Genomic DNA, 26932 nt, shown 5'->3' with positions numbered 1-26932 from the left:
ACTCTTTCAAGGTAACTTTATTTTATAAGTTATTTCGTGTCAGAAACAAACTGTAGCCCATTTATGTGCCGCCGTCAGCGGCGAAAGAGGCCCGCGACCAGGGAAAGAAAAAAAAAAAAACACATGATCGCTCGCCGGCCCCGCCCCGCCGGGTCTACACGTCACCGTGACGTTCACGCTACCGGCGCTGTCATTGGCTGCGGTCATCCGACCGATGCGGCAGTCGCACGACAATATTCTGCAAGTTGGTCGCGCAAGCTGGCTGTGCATCAGAGCATACATCATGGTTTTTGCGAACACGTGGCCACTTTGTTTACATTCCCGTTTGTGCCGTCTCGTTGCTCTCTGGAACTGAAACTTCGACTGGTCGCTACAAAAAAGACTGCAAATAATTATCTGTCGTGCTCTGGAGTAAATGAGGTTTCGTGCCGTGATTACTGGGTCACTAACTACTTATTAAAGCAGAAAAAAAACACGTGGATTTTTTTTGTGTCAGTACTGCTTTAAGTACATCTAGAATGCAGAAATGCTTTAACATGAAAATTTTAGGCCATTTTAAATGAAGCTTATTTTAAGAGAAAACATTTAGCAATGCTAGGAAGCAGAATTTTCTATCGATAAGGGCCTCAAATTAAAAAAAAATTGACTGAAATCAGCAGGTTAATAAAAAAAATTTAGAAGTCTACAATTTGGGTGGAAGCTCAACTCTCTTGCATCGCCTTATGTCGTATCCCCTCCCCCTGGCTCTCATCTCCTGTAATTCGGCTTCCTTGTGTAGCTAAGTGCCACCGGCAGTAGGTGTTGCAAAATAGGAGAGATGACGCAAGCATTGCACTGATAACGCCACCTAACGGCAGGGCTACTGGAGTGCAAAAGGGAGTAGCCTCTTCCTCATCAGCTTGGGGTCAGCTGTGTGCACAGCCATTTCGCACGCATGCAAACACACCTCACATGATTGTCCTGCAAAAGACATTGGAGTGGGACACCAGGATGGACGAACACGATCATTGCAATGCGGCACCATTCGCGTGACTGTACACATGAAAGACTAAGCGTTGGTGTCCGATTCACCACAGAGTTTTATACAGTAATTAATGGAAGAAACTGTGGCACTAGTGTCCATGGGAGCTACGTCTGGGCGGGGGTCAGCCAGCATGGGAAATACATGGATTTGCCTAAACTTCCGTTTTTCGGGCTTCAAATGGCTTTGCGACTTCGTAATTTCATCATTTTCAACAATGTGCTGAGTAATAAATAGTTAAATAAACATTAAAATCGTCTGACAGCAGGATTCGAACACAGGCCACTAGCACAGAAGCCCAATATTGAAACCATTATGCCACAAACGCATGCCATTGACAATTGGCATAGAATGCCCTTATGAATTTCTTGCGGGCAAGCCAGCATTTCCATTTGGTCACCTCGACAGGTTGAGCCGCTGCTATTAGTATGATTGTGCATGTTCGCAGAAAATTCTTCACTTAGAAAAGTGTTGATCGCTTTGAAATTTGAAACAAAGCCACAAGCACGACTGAATCCACAAGTACAAAGACCAGACAAATCCATGTACTTCCCATCATTCCCATGATGGCTGAACAATCATGGCACCAGAGTTCCCTTCAGTAATTAGTGTGAAATTATGCAAATCGCTCAATACCCTGTCGTGGCAAATCAGCATGTTCTATAGGTAGTAATTCGGCTAGCTCATGTTGGTGCATGAAAGGTGCCATAAATGCCCTTGCGATTGTTTGCAGTACTGCATTGTCATTCCTTTGTCAGAAGAGTATATTTGGGCCCTCACAACCTGCACCAAAAACAGATATAGCAATTCAGTAAACTGCACCTATTATAGCGTACTAAGCTGACAAATGCGATGTATAAATTTACAGTTTGTGCAAAATTAGTGCTATAATTCAAAGCGGTGATGATACATCAATATTGTCCACTTTAGATGCATTATTAGGTGCTTTTAACAAATTTGTGATATTCTTCGAAATTTTGCTATGTTTGAGAATTTTTCTTTAAACATTGACGGCCCAAACAAGAAGACTGCTTCCAAGTCACTACATTTTTCTTTAAATTTTCTCTTAAATGCAACAAACCTGATCAATATCAGTGCAATGGCTGACCGAGAAAAAATATTTGACGATTTAGCAGTAAGTGGGGGAAAATGTGGTGTGTTGTTCAGGAGCTCACTCGACACACATCCTACCTCTTTGAGGAGCAAAGTGGAACTGATGGTTTCGAGCAGACCATCAGTTGCACTGTGTGTGCAATTGCACATTCGCATGCTCTTCTAAGCTCTACCCTCCCCTCTGTACCTCTACCATGTGACCTGTTTCCCATGCACTTTTCCACTTTGACATTACTAATGCTAATGCATTAAAACAATTTCCATATTTCTCTTAGCTAAATCTTCCTCTTAGGTTCACAAGTTGCAGTTGTAATATATCACAGTTGTTCATAAAAGGTGTTGTAGATCAAGATCAACGGCCCTATGAAATGCACAAAGCGAGAATTCTGTGACCACACTAACTGCGTAGAGTATGAGATATAGTACAGAAGGCTTCGTGCAGCATTGTCTCTAACTTATACCTGGACATTTCGGACTGCTGACTGTACTAAACAGAGGAAGTGCATGTATGCAAAGCACTTGCAAAATTCCTATAAAAGCGTAATAAACTGGCACTGATGAGTCCTACACATAACTGTGTACACAGTGCCAGACAGGGTAGGAGTGCACCATAGGATTGGGATGGTTGTTGAAACAATGCTGCCAGTAGAAAACTACTCACCACTGCTTTTAGCACACAACCAACGTGAGCAACAGCGACAGCCGAGTGCAAATGCTAAAAACAAACGAGAAGACATGACAGCCAAGCTCACCTTACGATATCAGTTACATCTGCTTCAGTCAGAGGCTCAGGCTCCACCTCTTCCTCCACTGTCCCTTCTTCCACACTGAAAAAAAAAAAAACATAATAGTGCAATTGCCAGCAGGCATTTGAATGGTTTCCCAAGAAAAAACATTTAAAGCAGGGTGTAAAAAAAGTACCAGTTTGGTTCGGGTTCAGGTTAAGTGCACTCCAATTTCCTTCTAGTTCACTTCTGGCTCGAAGAAACAGATGTATAATGGTTGCAAGGCGGCAACTACATGGTTCACGGTGCAGCCCAGACGGAGCCCTCACCCCATTCTGTTTTAAAGTGGAGTTGCGGTCTTATGCTATGCACGTTTTTGGCACCGCACGACGAAGAGCTGTGTACCAGTGGAGTTCGAACCAATGTCGTACACAGCACAAGGGTTCACTGCAGTGCACATCCATGCGTTTTTTTGTTTGTTTTTTTCTGGGGTATTTTCCCTCTATATCTGGCCGCACTGCCGCACGCACGTCCCTTCCAAAACGTTTTGCGACTAATCCGCTAGGGCAGGGCGCATGCGCCATCGCGCCATGAAAAAGGCGTATTCGTTGGCAGTGTTAATTTGACACTGCGTGCATAAAAGCGTCGCCGCCGCCAAGCAGCACTTCCAGTAATATGGCTTAAAATGCATGCATTTGGGTCGGGACTGGAAGAAATTTCCAATAAAGCGACATTTCAAGTAGAGCGATTTTGTTATAACAAGGGATTACTGTATTCAGATTCAACGGTTACTCAAGGTTTGCTGTACAGTAAACTTAGATATTTAGAGGCTTTCCCTTTGTGTTGACCCTTTTAGCGGAGCAATTTGTTCCAGAGAAACGAGATGGCACTTATGGCAGCGCGCTGCATGTAGCCTCAGCGACAGCAGACAAATTCGAAACCACTAAAGCTTCCACCTTGATTCTGTGCGATCAGCTGTCAGAAATGCAACTGAGTTTTCACTACCAGGCTGTGCTCCAATCATGCTAGATTAAATTATGTGGATTGAATATGTGTGCACTAGTTTGCTGCAAAAATAGTGACTGGCATATTAAGAAATGGAATAAATCTATGTGAACAAGCTCACGGAACGCTGCTGTAACTGGCACTTCGAGATGTACGGCTTTCCTCGAGGACACAGAAATTTGCTCATCCACCAGCATTGTATTGCTAACCTTCAAAGAAATTTCTTTAGCCCCGGAACGTCGGCAAGAGTGAGTACCACTTGTTAAACAATGGCAAAGGGAATAGCGTTGCATCCTGTCATAGCGCGCAGCATCAGCACAATCTACTCCAACTGGCATGGAAACTTACGCCCACTCTATCGCCAGCGTGTCAATGAGTGAATGGGTGCACACTTGAATATATGCACACCCTATATGCACAATAAATGACGGACTACACCAATAGCACACGAATGGTTGAAGCTGAACAATTCGCGAAGATCCACAAGAGTAACCAAGTCACTAGCAAGAATACGTCTTTGCTACAAGGTATTGCAAGGTACAAAACGGCCATGTTTCAGTCTTGCACTCAGTAAAAACAAGTCTATTGGAAAAGACCATGCCTGCAAGCGGTTGGGCAGGCAGGATATAATCGGAAAGTGAAACAACGATGGAAGCAGTGCTTGGTCTTTTGCAGCACCTTTCAGAGCAGGAAAAACCACAGTTTGGAGCAGAAATATATGCTTTCAGAACAGAAAAATTTGCTGTTTGGAGCAAGAGAAGAATGCTTAGAAGCAGCAACTTACTGCTCTGGTGCAAAGAGGAAGCTCTGTATATGTTACTTTCTGAAACAATGCATTCAATATGTATTATTTTTTTCAACTTGCTGTTCCATTTTATTGTTATATAAGATGAAGGTAAGCGCAACCTTAACCCTAATTCACAATTAATTATGGATTTCAATATAAAGTTTAATACCGTATTTAATCGAATCTAGGCCGGCTCCGATTCTACGCCAACCCCTGAATGTTCGAAGCCAGGAAAAATAAAAAAAGTTATCTCGAATGGAGGCCGAACAAAAAAAGTAAGGCCAGCATTCACAAGGTAACAGCATTTAATATGAACATGCCGAGCTCACCCTACATCGTCACCACCGTTAGTCTCATCCCTATAGCCCAGACCACATACACACTTGCGGACACGCACAAGCTTGCATCCGCGCGTCCATGCATGCGCAGACAGCGCGGCATCGCCTGCACTGAAGCGCGGTGCTATCTCGGAGAACAGCTGTTATATGCGTGCTTATCTTCCTTATCGCTGTCATCTCATTGCGGCACACACAGAAGAGTTTCCCGTTGCCCCTTCCAATGACTGGACGTTTTTCTCATTGATGCTGAAGTCCCGCCTGGCTTACTATGCCTCTGTGGCTAGCACAACTTTTCGTTAGAAAGCGGCACTATAGCATGCCATTACACTAATGCCACGTCGCACACCCATACCATAGAACCAGCTCCGATACGACACAGGTAAAAGCAACAACACCGCTCGTGTACTTCAGTTGGCTATTGGCCTGGCTAGTAGCAACTGCGATACTGACTTTTTTAGATGGCGCTAGCTGTGGACCATATTTATCATTTCAGTTACTAACTGGCGGATTTTTTAAAATCCTCGAATCTAAGCCAACCCTAGAGTTTTGTATATGATTATATGGAAAAGCTATTGGCCTAGAATCAAATAAATATGGTAAGTCATTTATTTTCAACTCAAGGAATTAAAAATTTAATTATGGGGTTTTACATGCCAAAACTACTTTCTGATTATGAGGCAAGCCATAGTGGAGGACTCCGGAAATTTCGACCACCTGAGGTTCTTTACCGTGCACCTAAATGTAAGCACACGATTGTTTTCGCACTTCGCCCCCATCGAAATGCAGCCGCCATGGCCAAGATTCGATAACGCAACCTCGCGCTCAGCAGCCGAACACTATAGCCACTGAGCAACCACGGCGGGTATCTCAAGGAATTGACCCACCTGCAGTGTAGATAGCCTATGACACGTTCACGCACATGGGCAGCACAGTCACAGCTATGTAAATTGCGCTGTGTATGTCATAAACGCACTTACATGTGTTAATGAATTTCTGCACGCGAAATAAAATGTACTTGGCACAGAGATGGAGTGAGCCGACGGCCGGGCCAACAGTAAGTTTGTGCGGGCCTATACACAACCAGCATTGCCGTATAGTGTTGGTAACTCGCCGCCGTCGCTGGTCCCACATGACCCAGCCCAGGCAATCGCTTCTACTGCTGCTCATGGCAACACGTAAGTCTGCTACAGTTTGTTTTTCACATGAAGTAGTACTTAATATAAAATTAGATCAAATGTGCAAGTGTTTCGTAAACCAGTGTCTACTACTAAACAACTGGTTTGTGCTCGCGAGCAATAATCCAACAGCATTTAATCTTGCGCACAAAAAGCAAGCACCAGTCCACGAGGCAGCTTGGGTGGCTCGCAAGTACTATGTTTCAATTGCTATTCACACGACAAACCCAAGAAAGTCGGCTCATTGAAGTCCACGCTAATCATGTCAAATGGGGGAGAAATGGAAGAACATGCTTTGGTGCATGTCAAAGAAGCCCAGGTAGTTATAATTAATATGGAGTTCCACACTACCACGTGCCTCCTAAATCAAGGCTTCAGCAACTTGCCCTCCTCCCCCCGACAAGTGCAAGCGGCAGTGGTTAATGTGGGTGGAACCAATGCGATGGCATTATAGGGCCTAGAATACTATAGAATACATCAACGGTGCCTACCGTTCACAAACATGGCTAGGTCTATAGCTGCAGCTGTAGCGTGTGAGGGTGAGCCGCAAAGAAGGTTGGCTTGATGTGCGGTGCCTTCTCACGTGTGCAAATTATGTATTCCCAATTCGTAGCAGGCGTGGGTTATTGCAGGCCTGGCACAATACCTGCCATAAACGACAATATTGCTCAGCATGTAGCAGGATTTCCTTCGCGGCGCAGTTTGGCGCAATTGGTACAGCACTCCGATCAGTGATGAAAGCACTGAGCAAATAAGAAATAAGACAAGCCGCTGCTTCAAAATATTTGCCAATAAAGAACGAAGAACACGGCACACTAATCCTGATTCAATTCAAGAGCGGAATGTTCGGATAGCTTGCAATACATATTTGGCTCTGCTTTTAGAACAAGCACGATATACACTGCTCGTGCTATTTGGACACCGAGTGAATACCGAAGCTTCGTTTGGTCCACCCAGTCACCGTATACAATATCTCACAAAGTAGTGGTTTGCTAAGCCACACTGGCGTCATAAAAACCCATAAACATGGAGGCAGTTGAGGCAAGCAATGGACGCGTCGCCATGTAATCGAACATAGCAGTGCCCATGGGATCGCAGTGAAAAGGGTCAACAGGAGTGGCAACAGCTGTCATCCGTAAAAATTAAATTCTGGGGTTATACATGCCAGAATCGACTATGTAGCACGTTGTAGTTGGGGACTCCGAGAGAATCTTAAAGACGTGGGGATCTTTAACATGCCCCCAATGCATGGCACATGGGCTTTATTGCAGTTTGCAGCTTCCATCTTGCCATAATGAGAAATGCTTCCCTGGCTGATCTGTTATGTACAGTTAAACTTCAATATACAGTAGAACCCCGCTGTTACGTTCTTCACTGCTGCGTTTTCCCGGTTGCTACGTCATTTTCATCCGGTCCCGGCATAACTTCCATAGCATCCAATGTATAAGGAAACCCGCTGTTACGTAGTAGCTGTGAAAACGTTCCCGCATGATACATCGCAACTGAACACCCCGAACCCGCCTGGGCTAAAGTAGGCAACGTGCTCCAACCGTCATTTTGGCTTTTGACGAGTTTTGGCCCGCCTTGGCCGAGCTTGGCTATGGAACTGGCTGCAAGAAGCCGCATGCCAGTTTGAGAGGCCGCCACTAGGTGGCTATTCGTGAAAAATGCTCTCACTATCATCACTGTGATTACGGTCACCGCATGGTTGTTGGACGGGTCGACTCATGGAGGAAGGAAACTCAGGAGAGGCCATGGCGTCACTCTTTGTGCAGCTAAAGTGAAGCCGGAAGTTGGCGTTGCTCATGGCGTTGCTCCGCCTATCGGGCCAGCTCTCCTCTCTTGTTTAAATTTATCGCGAAACCCCGCTGCGCTGCACGCAACCGGGCTGCTCGGACACACAGACTCCGTAGCAATACTAAACAATCGTTATCACGTTAGCATGATTACGCCAAAGGGGGCAAAATTTCCCGCAGATATTCCTTCGTCCGTTGCCATTGCCGTGGCGCGTTGACGACGAGGAGCACAAGCCGCATGATGCCGGGGAGTTGCCAAATCCTAGCTTTGGAGAAGCCGTCGCAGCGCTGGACCTCCTCTGCAGGTACGTCGCACCTCACAGCGACGCTGACAGCAATGCGGCCTTCCAGGCTATTGAGAAACGTGTGGCGATTTCTAGCGAGCGAAAAAAACGGCAAGCCACCATTCTAGACTTTTTTAAGTCCTAAGCACACTCTGTGGAAATAAATTGTCTATAGTTGAAGCTGCACTTTTTTCATTCATTTTCGGGGGTTTCCTCACTGTTGTGTTTTCCCGGCTGTTAAGTTTTTTTTTCCTCGGTCCGGTGAAATACGTATGAACGGGGTTCCACTTTAACGAAGTCGGCAACATCGGCAATTCACTCCATTACACCGAAATTTCTTTTTATTGAGATTCAACCTTTTATGCAAATAAATAGTTGCCAGTTGATTTTCCTTACATGGGAAGGGGCCGAAAAATTTTTCAAATTATCGGGCTAATTTCAATGAGAAAACAATTCACTGATAAATTTGGAAGTTCGCGAGAAATTATACGGTTTCATGCCTAGTAAGTCAACGATTTCTTCTCAGTGGTACGAATTAAGTGAACCCAGCCATGCTTTCACGTGCACTCTGCCCCCCGACTGATAGAATTGTCCGCACTGGGATGACGCTGTAAGGAAAAGTGCCCACATCGGGGAGCGAATGGGAGAGCGAATGCTTCGTCTGCCTCTCCCTCCAACAGGTTGCCGAAACTAGCACATAACCTCCAATACACAACCTCCAATGCCAAACGCGCAGCGAGACAGTTTACATTGTGCCACGCCGTCTCGGTACCCGCTCTCTTTGCACACGTGGCAGATTACCTTTGAAGCAGGATGCCAGGCTGCGTATGCGCTAAGCCGCGCTTACAGCCATGGGCAGCCACGCCCCAGACAGGAGAGGCACGTCAACTTACCCCCCCTAACTTCCCCCCCTCGCGTTACCATAAGCTCGCTTCCCTCCCCTCTTTCCCTTTGCTCGAGCGGGAAGGTGTCACTCGATCTTCTGTCTCACCCTGGCAAACTTTCCCTCTCACCAAAAGCCCACACAGCACCTACGGCACAACAGGATCTTATCCCACTTGGGCTTATCCCACATGGTGCAGCTCTACTTCGGACTTCTCTCTTGTCCTGCAGCACGATATTTGAGAGGTGTGTTTGCAAGCAGTCCCTTGTAAACATATCATCTGACCAACTGAGTCATGGGAAGTTTCCATTTACTGCCTCTGCATTCCTTTGCGGCGACAGTGAAATATTGTTATATTGGAGTCGCATACAAACACTGTTACATTGAGGTTCTAAATACATGGTGTTCTATAGACAAGAGGTTATGAAAAGTTACATACTTCGTTATATAGAAAATTTCATGATACTGAAGTTTGTTATACCTAGGTTTAACTGTAGTTACCAACTTTTCACCAATCTTCCAACATCTACTTATCTACACCCTTTAAACATTAGTTTCCCCTTGACTGCTTTGAAGTACCAGTGCTTCCAAGACCTGTACAAGTGCCTTGTCTATTTGGACCTGAAAGGTCATATCGCATTAAAATATGCAAAGCTATTTCCCTGGCTTGAATACATCAGTGGCAGATATCTACTTCACCAAACTGCTGTCTTCATTGCAAAGCACTCAGCCCTAGTTTAAAGAAAAAATATGTTGAGCTAAATCAATAGCATATAAATCCAGAAGTCTATCCACGTTTTTTGTACACTGACATATCACTTTATAGTACAGAAAATTAGCACCAAAAGTCCTACTGCTGCTGCTCAATTTGAACCATCCGCACCAAGATGAATCTGACTCCCCTCTATGCCACTTATGTTTTGTAGAAACTATTTAGGCCTACTACATAAGAAGAGTACTGCTCGGCAGTTGCAGGTGTTCTGTTTGCATTAGCCTACGGCTTTGCTTGGGTTCAAGATACGAACACTTGAGCCTCCGCAGTATTAAGGGACTTTGTAATTAGCCATCCTGTTCCACAAGTCGACATGTCCCTTGAAAGCGGCTGCCAGAGAAGTAACAGGGGGCTCACCCAGCTGAAACTGTGGTGCTGTCCGGTGATGACCGAGTGCTGTTGGGAACATTTGGCGTCGTTCCAGAATACATCAGGAGATCATCTTTCCTGCAGACAACCACCAGAAAAACCACCCCTCTTTACCCTTCAAACACCAATATTTCCCCCCCTCTTTCTTTCTCCTCCCGTTTCTTCTGTTGGTTTTTTACCTTGCAACATACATCCTTCTTAAAGGGCTCCTCACCAGCCCACATAACATAGAAAATTTTAATTATAGGCTGGAAATTGTTACATTTCCTCTAGAGAGCTTTCTACCACATTAATTCTTCAAATTTGTTCGTTATTAGCAGAGATATAAATGTGAATTGTCGCAAACCTATGATTTAGGAGGCTAGCTTGACTGCAAACATACACACTCTTGCTACTTGCCCCGTCCAGCCTTCACATGCAAAATTGCTTTTTTGAGTTCTCCCATAATTGAGCCGGAGGATCACGTCATGCACACGTCAGAATCCCCGCCCATTTTTTCCCCTCGTATTTGTCGCACAGTGCACTTCCAGTAACAGTTGCGAACCTGCAAGCTGCAGAGTTTGTTTCATTTCAACCTGCATCATCCTCTTGCAAGCTGTGCACATGAACACCTGTGTTTGGTTGCTTCAACGAAATGGATCCCTCAATGTGTGGATGTTTGGAGAGGTTGGCCCGGCTCGGATTCTTACCCCGATATACCGCATTGTTGTACCACTGGCCCCTAACTAGGGGTACGATAAGTCAGTGCCACATGCACACTGAGGAAGATGCGAGCGGATTAAAGAGCATTAAGTGTGTGCTGGAACATGGTAGAAAATAAGAGCTTCGTTCGCTGCGCATTCAATTGCACTACGTTGAAACAAGCAGACGAAACTGAAGTACATCTCACTTGCTAAGGTACGAAGTAAAACAAGGATACACAGACGTTCGATTTGTAGGTTTTATTATTTCTCTTAAGTTTAATTCATCTATTGAAGCAATAGATCAAATATAACTGTTGTTGCCCTTAATCATTCTCAAAGTCGCATGTCAATGTGAGCAACTTCCCAGCACCGTGAGCACGGTGCCTGCGACAAGGGTGCACGGCGTGTGGTTTGAAATCTCTGCTGTTTTCGCAGCACACAGCAATGTAATGCTTTGCAGCCAGGATCGTTAGCACTCTTTGTGTACACTACACTTGTCAGCCCAAAATGGCTGGACCTGGTGAGGGGCCCTTTAAGCTATGCACCAACTAGTCCAACGAAGTACTCTGCTAAACTACCTTGGACCATAAAAGTGAATTTTGGTTATCTCTTGACCTAGAGCCTATTCTACACAAAAGGCACACCACAAGACGGCTGCCACTGCCAACAGCACACATGCCATGTGCTGCCTGTTATATCTACAAATGCTGCATTTGCCTTGAAGTGTGCGTTTTGCTGTAAAAATTGTGTGAAAATTAGGACCGACTTGTTTATTAGCCTGTTTAGCCATAAATTGCAATGCACCGTCAATCAATGTGCTAAAGCTGCGTAATTTGTAGTGCCAAGGGCACCTGCGAATAATCCGACAGGGACTAACTCATCTGGTAGTTCCAGAAGGATTCCGATTGTGGCATGAACTATAAGCTTTAGTAGCCGAGCTTACTGTAAATGAAGTTGCGTCATGTTAAAAAAGTTTTTTGTTTGTCTAAAAAGATGAGTAGGCCTTTATTAGAATTTTTTTAATTTTTCAGTAAGTTCGATATATAGCAGTCAACCTGTACTCGTGCTACATTCGAGTAAATATGGTACTTCAGCACTTCCGATTGAATGTGCCAAACACTGCAGTGCCTTTGGTAAAGTGGTCATGCATAGCAGACCTCTGCAGTCTGAAGTGAACTGGAGTTAACATTGGGCAAGTAAAGAAACCAACTAACCCACGGCTCAGTTTACATGGATTTTTTCCTTACCACCACTGAACACAATTGGCAATGCATTCATGAATGCGGACATTCTGACTGAAGAACATATGCGGTAGAACACAGGCTTGTACAGCCACATTATACAAGCTAATGAAAGAAAAAGTACAGAAACAAATTGCATGCAATGCCTGAATAGTTGCAATAATAGATTTACAGAATCAGCCTCAGGTAGCTAATCACCATGAATTTCATTGACCAACTCACACGCCTGTGTCAGAAACCTGAATTTGCACGAATGTCAAGAAGCCATAATGCAGTGCATTTCTAGCTCGGAACCTGCAAAACTGCCCGAAAAGCAAATAACCAGTATGAGAAACTTACAGCGAGTGCTTGTGAGCAGACCACCCTGTCACGTTGCCATTAACTTCGCATGGAGGCTCATCACTTTGCACTTGTTGTCTGCACAGTTCATGTGAAGGAACAAAATTAGCATTTTGAATGTGAAAATGTGACATCTTGAATTGAACACAAAAGCAGAAAGGGGACACGGCACCTTACATGAGAAACACAACCGCCAAAAGCATTACTGGACAAGTTTATATTTAATGGTTTGGTGCCATTAAAACTTGTTTGGTGCATGCTAGAAACGTAGAGACGTCAATCTCACACAGCAAGCTTCTAATTCCTGGTGCTATTTTCCAGCACAAAAGTGGTACAACCATACAGGCAAGGCAGCGCTGGTCATCAATTGATATTTATTCGATTCTGCAGAATATATAAGCTGTAATGGAGAGGGAAGGACATGAAAAGGCCTTTTTTTTTACATTAAAGTCATACAGCATGTATAGTACATGCAATTCCATTTGTTTCTTTAGCGACAGGGAAAGAGGCGTAATACTGGCACATGTATCACCTATTTGAGGTGTAATACTGACACATGTATCACCTATTTTTGCAAATTTTACTGCCTCCCATTTCTCATGTTGGCATGTCTTGTCTATTTGGTTAACCATTCTCACACAGGAAAATAGCACTATGTCAAACCAACTACTAGCCCATAAGCGCATTCTTTGTTCCTTATTTCCCACATCCTTTTTAGTTGGTCAAAAGGTAGTCACTGCTACCTACTAAACACTTCAGTAACAAGGACAGCTGTGAGCACAGTCGGCAATTGTCAAATTGGGCCCCTGTGTTCCAAGTCTAATTGCTGTTTATACATCTAATGTTGCATGCATTCCACAGCACTCAGCAGTGCTCATGTCAGCTGGACCAGTTTTGGTATTGAAGCCATAATGTCCAAGAAGTTTCCAATACAGTCAGTACATCTTGAACAAAAAAAAAACGATAAAAGTGATAATTTGATGAAATCTGTCACTGCAAGGATAAGAAAATGCCTGTGTGGCAGTACAATATGCGGAGAAGTCGACAACAAATGTGAATATGATGTGCACATGCATAAGGTCACGAAATAAGCTTGACAATTTAAGTGACCACATCAACAGTGAAACATGTGCTGAACATTAAATTAGTAATCATTCAAGCATTGCTTTTCAATGACGAGAAGGCAGCTGTGCTAAACATACAAAAGGCATATTCACAGAACATCAAACATTTTGTTACCCTATTTGTGCCTTGCACACTGCCATTGGTTATAAGCTGATGAGAAAAACTGCTAGCGGTATAGCATTTTGGCAGCCGTAATGATATCTGAATACCTCTACTTTTCCATATCAGTATATAGTTTCCTATATCCTTTGCGTGTAAAAAAAAGAAAGCTTCAGAGTACTTGCAATAAACCTATGCAAAGAGCCACTGGTAAATCATTGGTGACATGCACAGGGGCAGGGCAATTTAAAGTGGCCAGCAAATGCATGGAGAGCTTTAATCCAATATTTTTTTGCATATATGTTTGCAAGATAATTGAAAGAGGCATCACAGGCAATAAATATATAGTTGAAAGCAAATGTTCAGATGCCCTATTTAGAAATTGAGGAAAATGATATGAAAGGAGTTCTTGCTCCTGGCAAATTCAACATGAAATTGAGCCATGGCATCTGCAATACATTTTTGCCAAAGGCTGCAACAAAACTGTAACTGCTAAAGGTGTGTGACAGTTTTAGTGCATACAGTGGCCTATACTGTACAAGACTTGTCATTTTCATAGTTATAGGTGTCAATTACATGCAACAGAAGCGCAAGATAAAAATGTCAGAACCTTAACTTCAAGTTTTCCCTTCAGAAACCAAATTTCCCTCTTGTCTAATAATTCTTGCATGCTCAATTCCAATTAAAAAAATGCACTCATACACAGCCAGTCTAAGCCTTACTGAAGACTAATGAAGTATCCGATCAATACATTTGGGTACCAAATGAACACAAAAATTGACACAAATTAAAAACAACAAATTATGCATAGGTGCCTGAACACCCTTTGTCCTGTTAAATATGAAAATGAGGAAGTTCCATGAAAGGGAACATTGACATTTACCTCAGAGTAACACAAAGATAAAAGGAAACTCCATAACATTCCTCCATAACAGTTGAATAAACCTTGCCCTAATTACATTTCCAGGCAAGTCAAACAAATGGGTAGTAAGGCAAGCTACACAAAGAATGGATTCTGGAGTTTTACTTGCCAAAACCACCATCTGATTATGAGAAATGCCCTAGTGGGGTACTCTGGATTAACTCTGACCTCCAGGGAATATTTAACACGTCCCCAGTGCATCGTCCACAGGTGCAGTTCGCCATTAAGCTTTAAGGTGCAAAGGTGCAACTCGCCATTCACAGCTTCGCTGGTCATCCTTCACAGAGTGGAAGGGCACTGAACTTTTTTGTTCAATGCTGTCCTTGCAAAGATTTCTTTTTATCCCGGCTTTGACAGGACATGACTTGACATGGTCAGTGACCACTTAGCTGTCTAGCAGTCTACGGCGGCTAATGGAACACAGCTTCATCTTGCTAGGAAGCTAGAAGTTACTGTATGGCACAAGAGCTCTTTTTCCCCAAGCTTTCCTTTTACAACTAAGCTTCATAATTGTCCCATGACACTACCTATTCTTCCTTCCTCGATGCCTCCAAGAAGCACAGTTCGACTGGTTGAAGGGGCAAAACCAGAATGTTACAGCAGCAAATACAGCAAGAAATACAGATGAAGGGTCCATTATATGAAGATTCATTCTGACTTGCAAGTTGCTACAGTTTATAAAGCTCATTCCATTCAGTAGCTTTAAAACATTCTGTGGTCTAAATGCAAGAGAGAGAATTGCTTAATCAGTGGAAGGAAGGTGATAAAGGCAGTGTGGGCCTGCTACCTTCGCGCCTGTCAGCCAACTGGGCTGCACATCTGGCCACAGCAACATTAGTATTCACACTTCCAAAAATAGTAATAAAGACACATGAGTAAAAATAAAGGTAAGTATGCACAGGTGTGCAAGTACCTACTTTTCTTCATCCTCATCAATTTAGCACCATTTTTTTAGTGCAAACCTTTACCAACTGGCCTAAGTTTCCCTGCTAATAATAATAGTATTGCCAAACATTAACATCCAACATCTGATATACACCTCAAAGCATTTGTCGCTATTACCAATACACTTTTTTAAGTACTTGACCATCTGTGCCAGTAATCTTTCTATGCATACGAGAAGTAAAAGCAAGAACCAAGCCTTCTATACTCACTGCATCTTAAGAAGTGCAAACAATTCTGGCAGGTTTGCTTGCATATTTCTGCAATGCAAAAACAATGCAAATTTCAAAGCAATGCAAGGAAGGTGAGGGATTCTTTCACAGAAAAGTGCCAAAGCATGCTAAACAGGGCAATTTTAGGGCAGCAAGTGAACAGACAAGGCATACAGTTTCAATATCAGCCACAAGTATTGGAGATATGTACAGTTGGCATTAGAGAAACTGCAGGATCTTTCAATACATTGGATTTGCTAGCAGTATGCGAATGCCCCCAGTATAACTTTACACTACTATATTGTACAGTTATGCTAAGCAGGCTGGAAATCCAAATACCAAGCTGCAGAAATGTTCTAGTGTTCCTTAGATGCCAGAACCCCTAAACTTTTGATGTCGATTGTTAAGGCGAGACTGAAGGAAACATGCTTCCTCTTACCAGAGTTTCAGCTTAACAAACCTATCACATTTTCCCCCCCCTTCAGGGTCCCAACGTTTATTCCCATACTGCAGGAATTTTCATTTTCTTGTGAAACAATTGGACAAGCCTTTGTTTAGATCAAGTATGCCAGAAGAAACCAATATTCTAACAATATGCACATTTGCAATTTTATAAGCAATAAATGTCACATCATATATGTTCAGGGTGTCTACCAAGTTGACATTTCCAAATTCCCTGAGTTTTTCAGGTTCTCCCCGAGTGCCTTTGCAAAATTCCCTGAGTGATGCATAACTATGTTTTATGTCGGGCTGAAACTTATCACCCAATGCTGTCATTCTCTAAGCGCACGAAAAAAAAAAGACTTAGTCCAATTTGAATACGAAGGTGTAGTGTTTATGTTATGCAAGAAGAGAATAGCAGGGAGGGGTTAGTAAAATGCACAGCGAATAAAATGTCCTCAAAAAAAATTGCAAATCGAGTTGGACATTCTCAAATACGAATAAAAAGGAGATGCATACATAAGCAAATATTTTCGAACATGAGCCATTTCTATCAACTGATAGCAAGCTCAGCTCATAAGTCAACTTCAACTGACCGGACATACTCTCAGCCAGCGCACGACGCCTCAGTGTTGTGTTTTACTGCTTTAAAGAATTTATTTGGTTTGGATAAGGGATAGCTGCACCTCGACATCAGCCAACTGTTTTTTGAGCTCAAGCCCCTTCAAAAAGGCGGCAGCACGCTCCCTTTCCCGTTCATTCCTCAACGCATAGGTCCTTTCTGTTCTTGTCCTCCTTCCGCCACTCGTTCGCCCCACAGACTACTTGAAGCACCTTCTTGGTCAGTTGCACAGTCCACATTCGATTTTTCGAACTCCCTAGGGGCCGCAAAAACGTCAGAAAATCGGCCAGTTGGAAAAAAAAATGCATGTCATTTACTGCCCTTAAGGGCTCAGACTGCCACAGGCACATTCGAAAACGCTCTGAAGGCCTGCCGGTACACGTATTAGGCATATCGGTGCTCATACTGCGACAGGAAATACCGGATGCACGCGTATGTAATTAAGGAATATATACTCTGTCCCATGGCAATAGCTCCTTCCCCCGCTTGTTATGCTTCACTGCAAACTTTTGCGTATACTTCAACAAGTAAGATTTGTGTACGGAGGCGAAGCAGACTTCCGAACCGGCCATTATGCAATGCACCGTGCTTTCCAAGCTTCTAAGCCAATCGCGAGGACCACAAAGGCAGAGTCCGTGCCATTTCTGACAGCAGCGAATTCTTTCAATCAAAAACACGGCATCCAACGGCAAGAAGCTTCATAGCGAACGTTGAAGCAGCTAGGCCTAGCGTTGCCGCCGTGGTGGCTGTGACTGTCAGCGGATCTGCGTGCGAGAGCGCCGGTTCGAGGCAGCAAGGTAACCAAAATGGCAGTGGTGGTGGCTTTGCTTAATGCCGTTTCGGACCTGCTGTCACAGCAAAACCTCCGGAAAATCGGACGGAGAAGAGTTCTTACGTCGAAATTTCAGACGTTCTGATACATTGACTATGGGGCACGTGGTGTTGCCGCGACACCGTCCAAATAAATTTTCGGGAATACGGAAAGTCGGTCGCTGACTGTACACTGGCAACTCCTCCAGCCGACGACAGGATGTCAAAGGCGATTCATTACGATTCCTGTCTGTTACTCGAGCCACCATTACTTCGACTTTCAACCCTCTCAATAAAGTTATACAGCTAATTTTCTCTGATAGAACCACAAATTCCCTGAGTTTTTCCAGACTAGCATAAATACCAGAGAATTCCCGGTTTTCCCGGTTGGTAGACACCCTGATGATACACCATGCAGTTACGGGTATATTTTGACCATATAGAAAGGCATCCAAATTACAGAAAACGTGAAAGAAATGTTTGAGCCTTTAAAGAAATCTTGACAAGTGGTGTAGAAAATAGAGCATATCTCAGTTCCATCTAGCAAAAGTTTATCCTTGAACTGACTAACTAGTAGCCATAAACAACCTTTGAAGTGCTCCCTTTTATATAATTGTTTGCTTTGCGTAGTCTAACGAGCCATTAGAATGCCTTCTTCCTCTTTCACTGAGAGTTTTTTGGTGCTGCTATTGTCCTTAGCTCTTGGAATATGGCAGACCCCACACCATGTTAATCATAATGCTTCTGGCATTTTCATTTTCTGATATTCATGACAATGGTGCTAATAAATGGTACAGCCTATTGCTACCACATTTTTTTCTCGTGGGGAAACATATGGGGGGGGGGAGGTATTCTGCAAGCATCCACCTAATGGATATGTGTGGACACTTGCAGAACACCCCTCTTGCTCTCCTCCACAAACAACCCATCACTGCATGCTGTCTCACATGATACAGCTATTATGCTCGACTCACAGAGGAACCCAAATGTCTTGTTTAAAACATTATGGTAGGCTACTAAACAGCAAACAAACACCCCGGTTTGTTTTTGTATGCTGATTACAAGTGTAAAAATTGTCAAAATAACCTGTTTATTTACTAACTTATGTGTGGTGCGACTAGCTGCAGCCAAGCATTATTCAAGAAAAAAATATATAAAAAAATTTATTTTCAGAGTTATGGTCACTGTTTTTCACTGCTACACATTTGGAGGTATTTTATGTATATCGTACGATACACAACATGGTAAGGCACAAAACGGTAAGCGATTAACAATGTTGTCCCTTCTTGTAGCAGGCTGCCACCAGCAGTATCGCTAAGAAGAGTCATTATTGGCCAGTTTCCTAATACGGAATAAAAAGTAGAGGCCATTGCAAGTGCAGCGATGGATGGTAATGGAGCACCATGATCAAGCATAAATAGTCAAGTATCAACATTTCTCACTCATAACCAGGCTTGCCATGTGCTATGCAGCACAACTGATAATTCAAGGGGGAAACACCATTGCTCAAACTGCTTAGAAGTATCTTGAGATTTTTTAAGAGCGGCAAGTTGGGTCAGACCAAAAATTTTGATTATTCCTTATTCTTTGAGTTATAGTGCTGAAAAATTATATGTATGTGGAATGTTGTACTTTACTTCAAATATGATGTCTACATTTCTTTATCTTGTATGGTTCTTACATTACGCAAGATTATGTTGATCTCCTGAAAGTTTCAAGAAAGAAAGTTCCTCAGTTTCACTAATAAAAGTATCAATGGCTTCTAGCCAGGTTGGCGTTAGTGAATTTGTTGAATCGTGCTGAAGTCATTGATACTTATTGAGGCAACATTTGCAAGACTGATTTTTGAGGAACAGACATAAAAATAGGCACAGTATTTTGCAATAAGCACAAGGTATATTATCTTAGGTTTTCAGCACGATAATTTAAAAACAAGTGTTTTGTTTTATTTTTTTTGTCTATGACCCAGCTTTTCCTTTAAAAAGAAAGGGGAAAAGCATCCATACATAGAATACACAACCTATTAATGTGTCAGTAACGTTAAAGGGAATCAAACAATTTTGACGATTTTGTACAAACGTAGCGAGTGGTTAGAGAAGGTTTATCTTATCATGAATTGGCGCGTCTAAGCACTCCGCGTAAAGTGTGCAATTTATTATAAAGTTTTAAAAATGCACATTGCTGCCGATCGTAGCACATCGCTCGGCTGAATTTTAAGTCGCCCCAACCTATTTGACATGTGCCCCAATGATGTTAGTGATGCTACCCAGGGCGCGCCATCAACAATTTTCCAACTTTATGGCGAACAAATGTTTGTAATAGTTCAAATGTTAGTCAACTTGTTTCTATAAAAAGAAGGCAACAGAAAGAGAATGGACAAGAGCAATTTCTCACTACCCTTAAGCACTTCTGGCACACAGCAAATGTCTGCTTGTGTTACAATGTGCTCCATTTTGACGAGAGCTCCTCGATCAGAGTTGGTCTCAGTCTTTTCGCGAGCACCATGATTAGACTTTGTTGTGGGCTGCAAATGTAGCGACTGGCAATACGTCAAGCTGCGATATCATGTCCCTCTGCAAGGCAGCAGGCGAGTGGACTGGCTGCAGCGCATCGGACTGTCGGTATCTGATTGGCACCAGGATTTGAGAGTTTGCGGCCGTCACTTTACACCGGAGGATTACTACCAAAGAAAGCGTATTGAGAGTCCGGTATCCTGATAAACGCAAGCACAAGGGGACAGGGCCTGGCCGTTTGACCGTGACATTTTACAGGATGAGCAGAAGCACAAATGTGAATGGTCTGTACAGTGCAGCCACCTGGTGGCACAGAGCTCTACCACAAACAATAGCAGTAACAAAATTTATTCTTTCCTGCTGGTGTAAATTTTTTGCACGAGTGTAATTGTAACACACTTTTGTAGATGTTTAAAATGTTTCACACTTGGTCAAAGCAATATTAGCACTTTCTTTGGCTGGTTAAGCTCTGCGCCTACAGGTGGCTGAACCTAGCAGACCAATTAGGCTGCTCACATACGTCTATGCGAAAGTCCCTTCATCGGCTTGTGTTTGTGTCTCCATGCATCCGTCGACACGCCCAGCTCGCAACGCACACTGCTTCGATAGCTCTCGCTTGGGGTCGACTACCAGGCAGTTGGCAGAGAGTTTGGAGAGGCTGCACCTGCTCGCTCCTAGAGAACCGGAAGTCAACGCCACGATGTGCCATGACGCAGAGCCAGTGAAGGCAGAGCTTAGCCTCGATCACTCGGCGAACGAGTTGAGGGGAAAATGCATGACTTTAAAGGAGGGTAACTTGTAATCGTCTGTAGCTCTCTTAATATGAGACGCTTCACACAATTTGTGGTGCAAATTATTGACTTTCACTGTACCCTACGCATCTACAAAATTTGTCCTGGCTGTTTCAGGGGCCCTTTAAGTGCAGCAGAAAAAGCCTATGGGTTGTTATTCAGAGTGCAAGCATGTATAAGCACGTGTGAAGTTTGCGAAGTTGAAAAGTTCAAGCAAAAGCTGTATTTATAAGCTGCCACATTCAGGGTTACCAGAATTGGTGCATTTAACAGCTAAAATATAGCAGATGTGATGCAATGAATCTGCATGCAGGCACAAGTCTTATCTGACTAAGGTTGCCATTTTGGGCTTGCTGGTGTGTCATTAGTACAGATTACAAGCTACATTAGGGGAAGGACCAAGTAATGAGAACTGGTCGAGTAGGAATGTGTTCATGACCTGTAAGCGCAACTAGACACTGAAAAAGAAGAGACGATCACAGGCGCTCTCAACTGAATTTTTAATGCACACACGTGGACAATATAAACAACAGGAAGCACCAAAGCAGGAAAACACACATAAAACACGCAAAAGCCCCACACAGCTCACACCTGCTTTAAAGAGTTAAATTCATCCTGTGTTAGGGTGATGGAGGGATGACTTATGCGTTTGTGCGCAATCTTATGGATGTTACATGCTACAACTGTTCGGGCATTGTAGCATGTTTTTGACCTGCACTGTTGTTTCAGAATGCAGACCGTTCTTGGTGTGCACAGCGAAGAAGTGGGCCTTTCAGCCCACCAATGCAATTTCGGCGAGAACTAACACCACTAAAACAGTGACAAATGTGCACCGCACAAACCGAAGGGGCATCGGAGATGTGGGTAAGAACTAGAGAACAAGAGGGTGTGCCGCAAAACTGTCATCGCAACACTGAGGTAACAGTGATCCTCACCTCAACCAAAGAGGCTCCTTTTGTTGCCACATAATGTGCACAAAACTAAACACTAGGTGTAAGCACTTTCAATTAATTATAACTAGCCTTTTCCTGCAGGAATCCATCTACAGAAGGAAATATGGTAAGGTCTGCCAGAGAGGGGCCAAGTGGGCAGGGGCGGGGCTGCGGAATATCTGAACATTTTATGTCAGGGCAGCAAATGATCAAAGGCAGTCAATGACTCGCGAAAGGAACGGAACAAGCAGCAATAAAGAGTTTTACGTAGTTTGCATTTCGAAATGCATTCGGAGAAAAAGCAAGCCCCGCGCGGTTTTTTCTTCCTTACATTCACTGGTGTATTTCAATGAGCTCTACGCAGTGTGATGGTTTAGAGCAATCAAATAAGCAAATAGTGAAAAGGGTTTACCAAATGCAAGTACAATCACTCGCGCTCACACGATGATGTACAGCCGGCAGCAGATAAGTACTTCTCACTCGCTGCCCTCACACATAAGTTAAGAGAAAAGCAAGTTAAACGCCTTCGAAGGCCCCGCTATACTCACGAAGGCAGGTTACCGGAAGCACCACTTGAGGAGCCAAACGAAAGCTTAGGCTTGGGTTTCTTTCTCCTTTCACGCTTTGCAGCGACAGTTGACATCTCGTCCTGCATTCGCCATTGTAGCATAGACTGTCAACCATGCTGTTAACACAACATTCCGAAACAATACGCCGAATTCACATTTTCTCGTCTGATACAGCAGCTGCTCGTATTAAAGGCTTCCCTTGGTAACGAACAAAGTAACGTTAAATCAAGGGGCCGCGCCCAGAGCAGTCAGTTACAGGCAATACAGCAGAGACGTTTTTCTTTAGTTTTCGAATGCGCCGCGAGTGAGGCAACGTTTCATGACGTCTCGAAAGGCGAACGAATGCCCGGGGCGAGCAGCTGTAGCCCTGAATGGAGAAATAGCTCACCTGCTTCGTCGGCCTCTGAAGGAAGAATTGAAGCTTCTAGCCGATTCCGCACGACAACCGGGTTACAACCGGGTTCCAAATGCGAACGTCGAACGAGGCTCGCGCTCGAGCTGCTCGAGCAACTCGCGCTCACGCACCACGTACCCTCACGTGGAACCACTGGCCAATCACAATATGTCAAGCGGCAAGCCGCGATAAGCGTACGATGCGTTTTCTTTCTTTCTTTCTTTCTTTTTTCAAACGCCATTTTATTGCAAAATGTCAACGAATAGCAAGTGCCCGCTACGCCCATTTGAAGCAATAAAAATTAAAAGGGTTCACTCGCGTTCACTGACACATAGCTCATACACACAGCTAAGCACCTGTAAAGGGCATATCCGAAACCCAGATGTCGCATTGGGCGTAAACACAGTTTCGGTTTCATTCTTGTAAAACTGAAACAGCTTGGCAAGGGACCGTGGCTAATGACTATGCTAATGACACAGAGACTACTGATTTCCCCTATAGTTTTACAGATCAGTGGAGAGATCACTTTGAGTGACTTGCATGATTGCATATGACTTGCTCTAATGTCCCTGTTAGCTCTAAAGTCGTAGTAAAAAGAGAGAGAGAGAGAAGGAGATTCTTGATGATTGGAAGGAAAGGTTGGGGTAAAGTGCAGCGCAGTAACTGTCTCTCAGCAGAGGACACCTCAACCGCGCTGCAAAGGGGGTAGGGAATGAAAGCAGAGGGAGAGAAAGTGCATCAGAAACAGCAGCACGCCGCGGAAATGTGATGGAGCTAAAGGCGGTCGGCGAGGCCGACAGCCTCGGCGAATGTCAGGAGCGCACGTAGTAGTGTCCACGCAGCCAGCCTTGGTAAGTGAACGCTCCGTGAGGGTATGGTGTCGTTCGGCTGCAGGGGCTACGGTGTACTGCTAGTACACTGTAGCGCGGCGGCGAAAACGTGCCTCTTTTTGCTATGACGGCCGCGGTTGTTGGAGCATAGTGGATGGATGGATGTATGGATGGATGTTATGAGCGTCCCCTTTGGAACGGGGCGGTGGGTTGCGCCACCAAGCCGTTAAAGAACAATAATAAAAAAAGAAACACTATGAAATCCCGCAGCCAAATTTTCTGATCCCCTATTGAGAACTGTGCTGTTGTACGACTCCGTTTTTTTTTTTTGTCGTTTCCGTACATTTTTTCCACAAACCCTCCAATCGCCTCTTAATAATACATGTTTACTCTTCCGCTGCTCTCGCTGTACCCAAGAGTTTCAACGAGGCCAGCTGCATAAATCGACCGCTGGGTAGACGTCTTCACATTCTAATAAAACGTGCTCCATAGTTTCCCTAGCTTTACCGCAGCGAGCACATGCTTCTTCCTTCTTGGATCTCGCTTTATATAGGTGCGTGTTCTAAGGCATCCTGATCTCGATTCAAAAAGTAATGAGCTTCCCTTTGAGTTATCATAAATTGTTTCTTTCCTGATTTCGTTTTTTCCTCTTAAGTAGTTACTCATGGCAGGTTTCCTTTCCATTGCCACCACCCATGAGATTATTTCAGCCTCTCTGACTTTCCGCTTGACGTTCTTCGTTGCTTTGTTGCCCACCTTACAGGCCGCATACTTGCTGGTAAGCTTCCTAGTTCTTTTCCTCCACTGTGAATCAATGTGTTTTCCAGTACAGATACCTCAACACTCTCCCAGCCCATTTACTTTCTTCCATATTCTTCAGTCGTTCTTCAAGCTCTATTTTACTGCGACCTTCCCTCACTTCAAAACTAGTCCAGCCCATATCACCCTGCACAGCTTCATTTGTAGTCTTCCTGTGAGCGCCCAATGCGAGGCGACCCATTGACCTTTGGTTCCCATCGAGTCCTGATCGTACCCCTGATTTAAATCAAACAAACACATTTCCAAAAGTAAGTCCGGGAACCATTACAACTTTCCACATACCTCGGAGCACCTCGTACCTATTGTATCCCCTAAACGCTCTGTGCTTCATTATGGCTGCCATTTCTCTTCCCCTTCACTGTTATTGTTTTTTCCTGTCTTTCCATATATGTATTGCCTTCGTTTATCCATATAGCAATATATTTATATTCTGTTACCCGAGGTATTTCCTGGCCCTGTATCGCCCCTGTCTGTTCACTGTTTTCATTGAATACCATAACACCTGATTTTCTAACACTAAATTTCAAACCTAAATTGTTGCCTTCCTGTCCACAGATATTAGCCAGACGTTGCAAATCACTTTTCTTATTAGCTAGCAACACAATGTCGTCCGCACAAAATAAACCTGGCCACTACGTACTGTACCCGCCTGTTTGTATGAGAGATTAAACCCGATATTACTTCCTTCTAGCGCCCTCTCCATCCTCACCATGTACATCATAAACAGCAGTGGGGATAAAGGGCACCCCTGCCTCAGTCCCTTGTTGATATTAACTTTCTCCTCGCTCCTCATTCCTTCCCATTCAATGCAAACGGTATGTTCTAGGTAAATCTCTCTCAAAAGCTGTAGACAATCGTCACGTAAGCCTTCCCCATCCAGAATATCCCACAAAATGTTGCGGTCTACGTTGTCATAGGCTCCTGCATGTAATGTCTAAAAAGGCCACATATAACGGTCTGCTTTTGATATTTCAATACACTGAGTATGAACAAATCAGTTATCATCTAAACGCCTACCTATTCTGAAGCCATTCTGAAGTTCTCCCAAAATGCCATTTTTATCTGCCCATGCTTGAAGCTTTAATTTGATTGCCTGCATTGCTAACCTGTATATTACCGATGTAATGGTCAACGGTCTGTACGAGTGAATTCTATCTTTCTCCGGGCCCCCTTACCCTTATAAATTAAAATCATTCTACTTTGTCGCCAACTGTCTGGTATTCGTCTATCTTTTAAAGCTTTTTCCACTGCTTTCACCAGAGCTTCCTTACTCTTTGGTCCTAGTTCATTAATCAGCCTAAAGGGAAACTCGTCTAGCCCTTTGGGTGTGCGCTTAGGAATTTTCTCTTCGGCTTTCTTCCAATCGAAATTTGTCAGCACCAGCTCCTTTTCCACCTGGGTCTCCTTCATCCTCTTTTTTACTTCAAGTGCAACCCCGTCATTGCCTTGGAAAGAATCGGCTGTTATGTTTCGGATGTAATTTATTGCCGCTTCTCCTTCCAGTCTGTTTCCGTCTTCGTCTAGGATATGTTGTTGTATTGTTGTTAACTTCCTGCCTAATGATTTTATGTGGTTCCAAAATATTCTAGGTGCGGCCTTCTTTTTGTCACGTATTTCTGACAAGCAACGTTCACTTTCACCTTTTAATTTTGTTTGCACCAGTATTTGAACCATAGACTTTCTCTCCCGGTATATCTCCCATTTACTGGCTACTTCATCCTGCGGCAACTGCGCCTTCTTTGCTGCCTGTGCTCTCGGGATGCTTTCTGTCGTTCGGCGATTGCTTCTCGATTTCCCTGTTCCACCAGCTATTCGGTTTCTTTCTTCCTTTCCAAAAAACATGTTTTTTCTCTTTCCGTATTTCTGTCGTTATTACAATTAGACGCTCACCATATTCACACTCCTTACTTGGCCATTTGCCAAGTTGTGTCTCAACACTTGTGACTATATTTGCTATTTGTTCAGCGTTCAAATTTGGACTGGCCATTTCGCACTCCTTGCTCTTTCCCAACTACATATCCCATTTTCAAAATGACGAGTTTATGGTCACTCCCTATGCTATTATACCCTTCCTCATCAATGACCATTTCTCTCAACTTATCATGAATTCCTGCTGTCGTCAGACAGTAATCAATGGTTGATTGCCGGTTTCCCACTTCCCACGTTATCTGCCCTTCACACTTAGGCCCTGTATTCACGATAACGAGGTTATGTTGCTCACAAAGGTCTAGCATTGACTTCCCGTTGTTGTCGGTATAGCATTCTAAATCCTGTATGTGGGCATTCATGTCAGCTAATAGGATAATTTCAGCACCATTCTCGAAACCCTTAATATCAGCGCATATGCATTCCACTAACTCTTTATTCTTCTCTGTGCAAT

The 26932-nt window shown here is 43.8% G+C and overlaps 1 protein-coding gene across 4 annotated transcripts in view; it reads right to left on the bottom strand.

Annotated features, from left to right (window-relative positions):
- LOC142582398 (uncharacterized) overlaps positions 1-22970 on the bottom strand; it is an 80563-nt gene extending 57593 nt beyond the window's left edge. For 3 of the 4 annotated variants that reach the window (XM_075692074.1, XM_075692075.1, XM_075692076.1), the window contains exons 1-6: positions 22898-22970; positions 22489-22589; positions 15832-15879; positions 12532-12609; positions 10257-10346; positions 2887-2961 (exon numbers count right to left, since the gene is read on the bottom strand). In XM_075692074.1, coding sequence (XP_075548189.1) covers positions 2887-2961; positions 10257-10346; positions 12532-12609; positions 15832-15879; positions 22489-22583 — 386 coding nt within the window. In that variant the 5' untranslated portion in view covers positions 22584-22589; positions 22898-22970. The remainder of the gene's footprint in view (positions 1-2886; positions 2962-10256; positions 10347-12531; positions 12610-15831; positions 15880-22488; positions 22590-22897) is intronic. The other variant, XM_075692077.1, reaches the window with a different exon arrangement.
- Between the last annotated feature and the right edge of the window lie 3962 nt (positions 22971-26932).

Source organism: Dermacentor variabilis, chromosome 5 (assembly GCF_050947875.1).
Source record: "Dermacentor variabilis isolate Ectoservices chromosome 5, ASM5094787v1, whole genome shotgun sequence".
In the NCBI taxonomy this organism is placed as follows: domain Eukaryota; kingdom Metazoa; phylum Arthropoda; class Arachnida; order Ixodida; family Ixodidae; genus Dermacentor; species Dermacentor variabilis.
The sequence above is the reverse complement of the archived record's forward strand: the minus strand, read 5'-3'. Positions and strand labels throughout refer to the sequence as shown.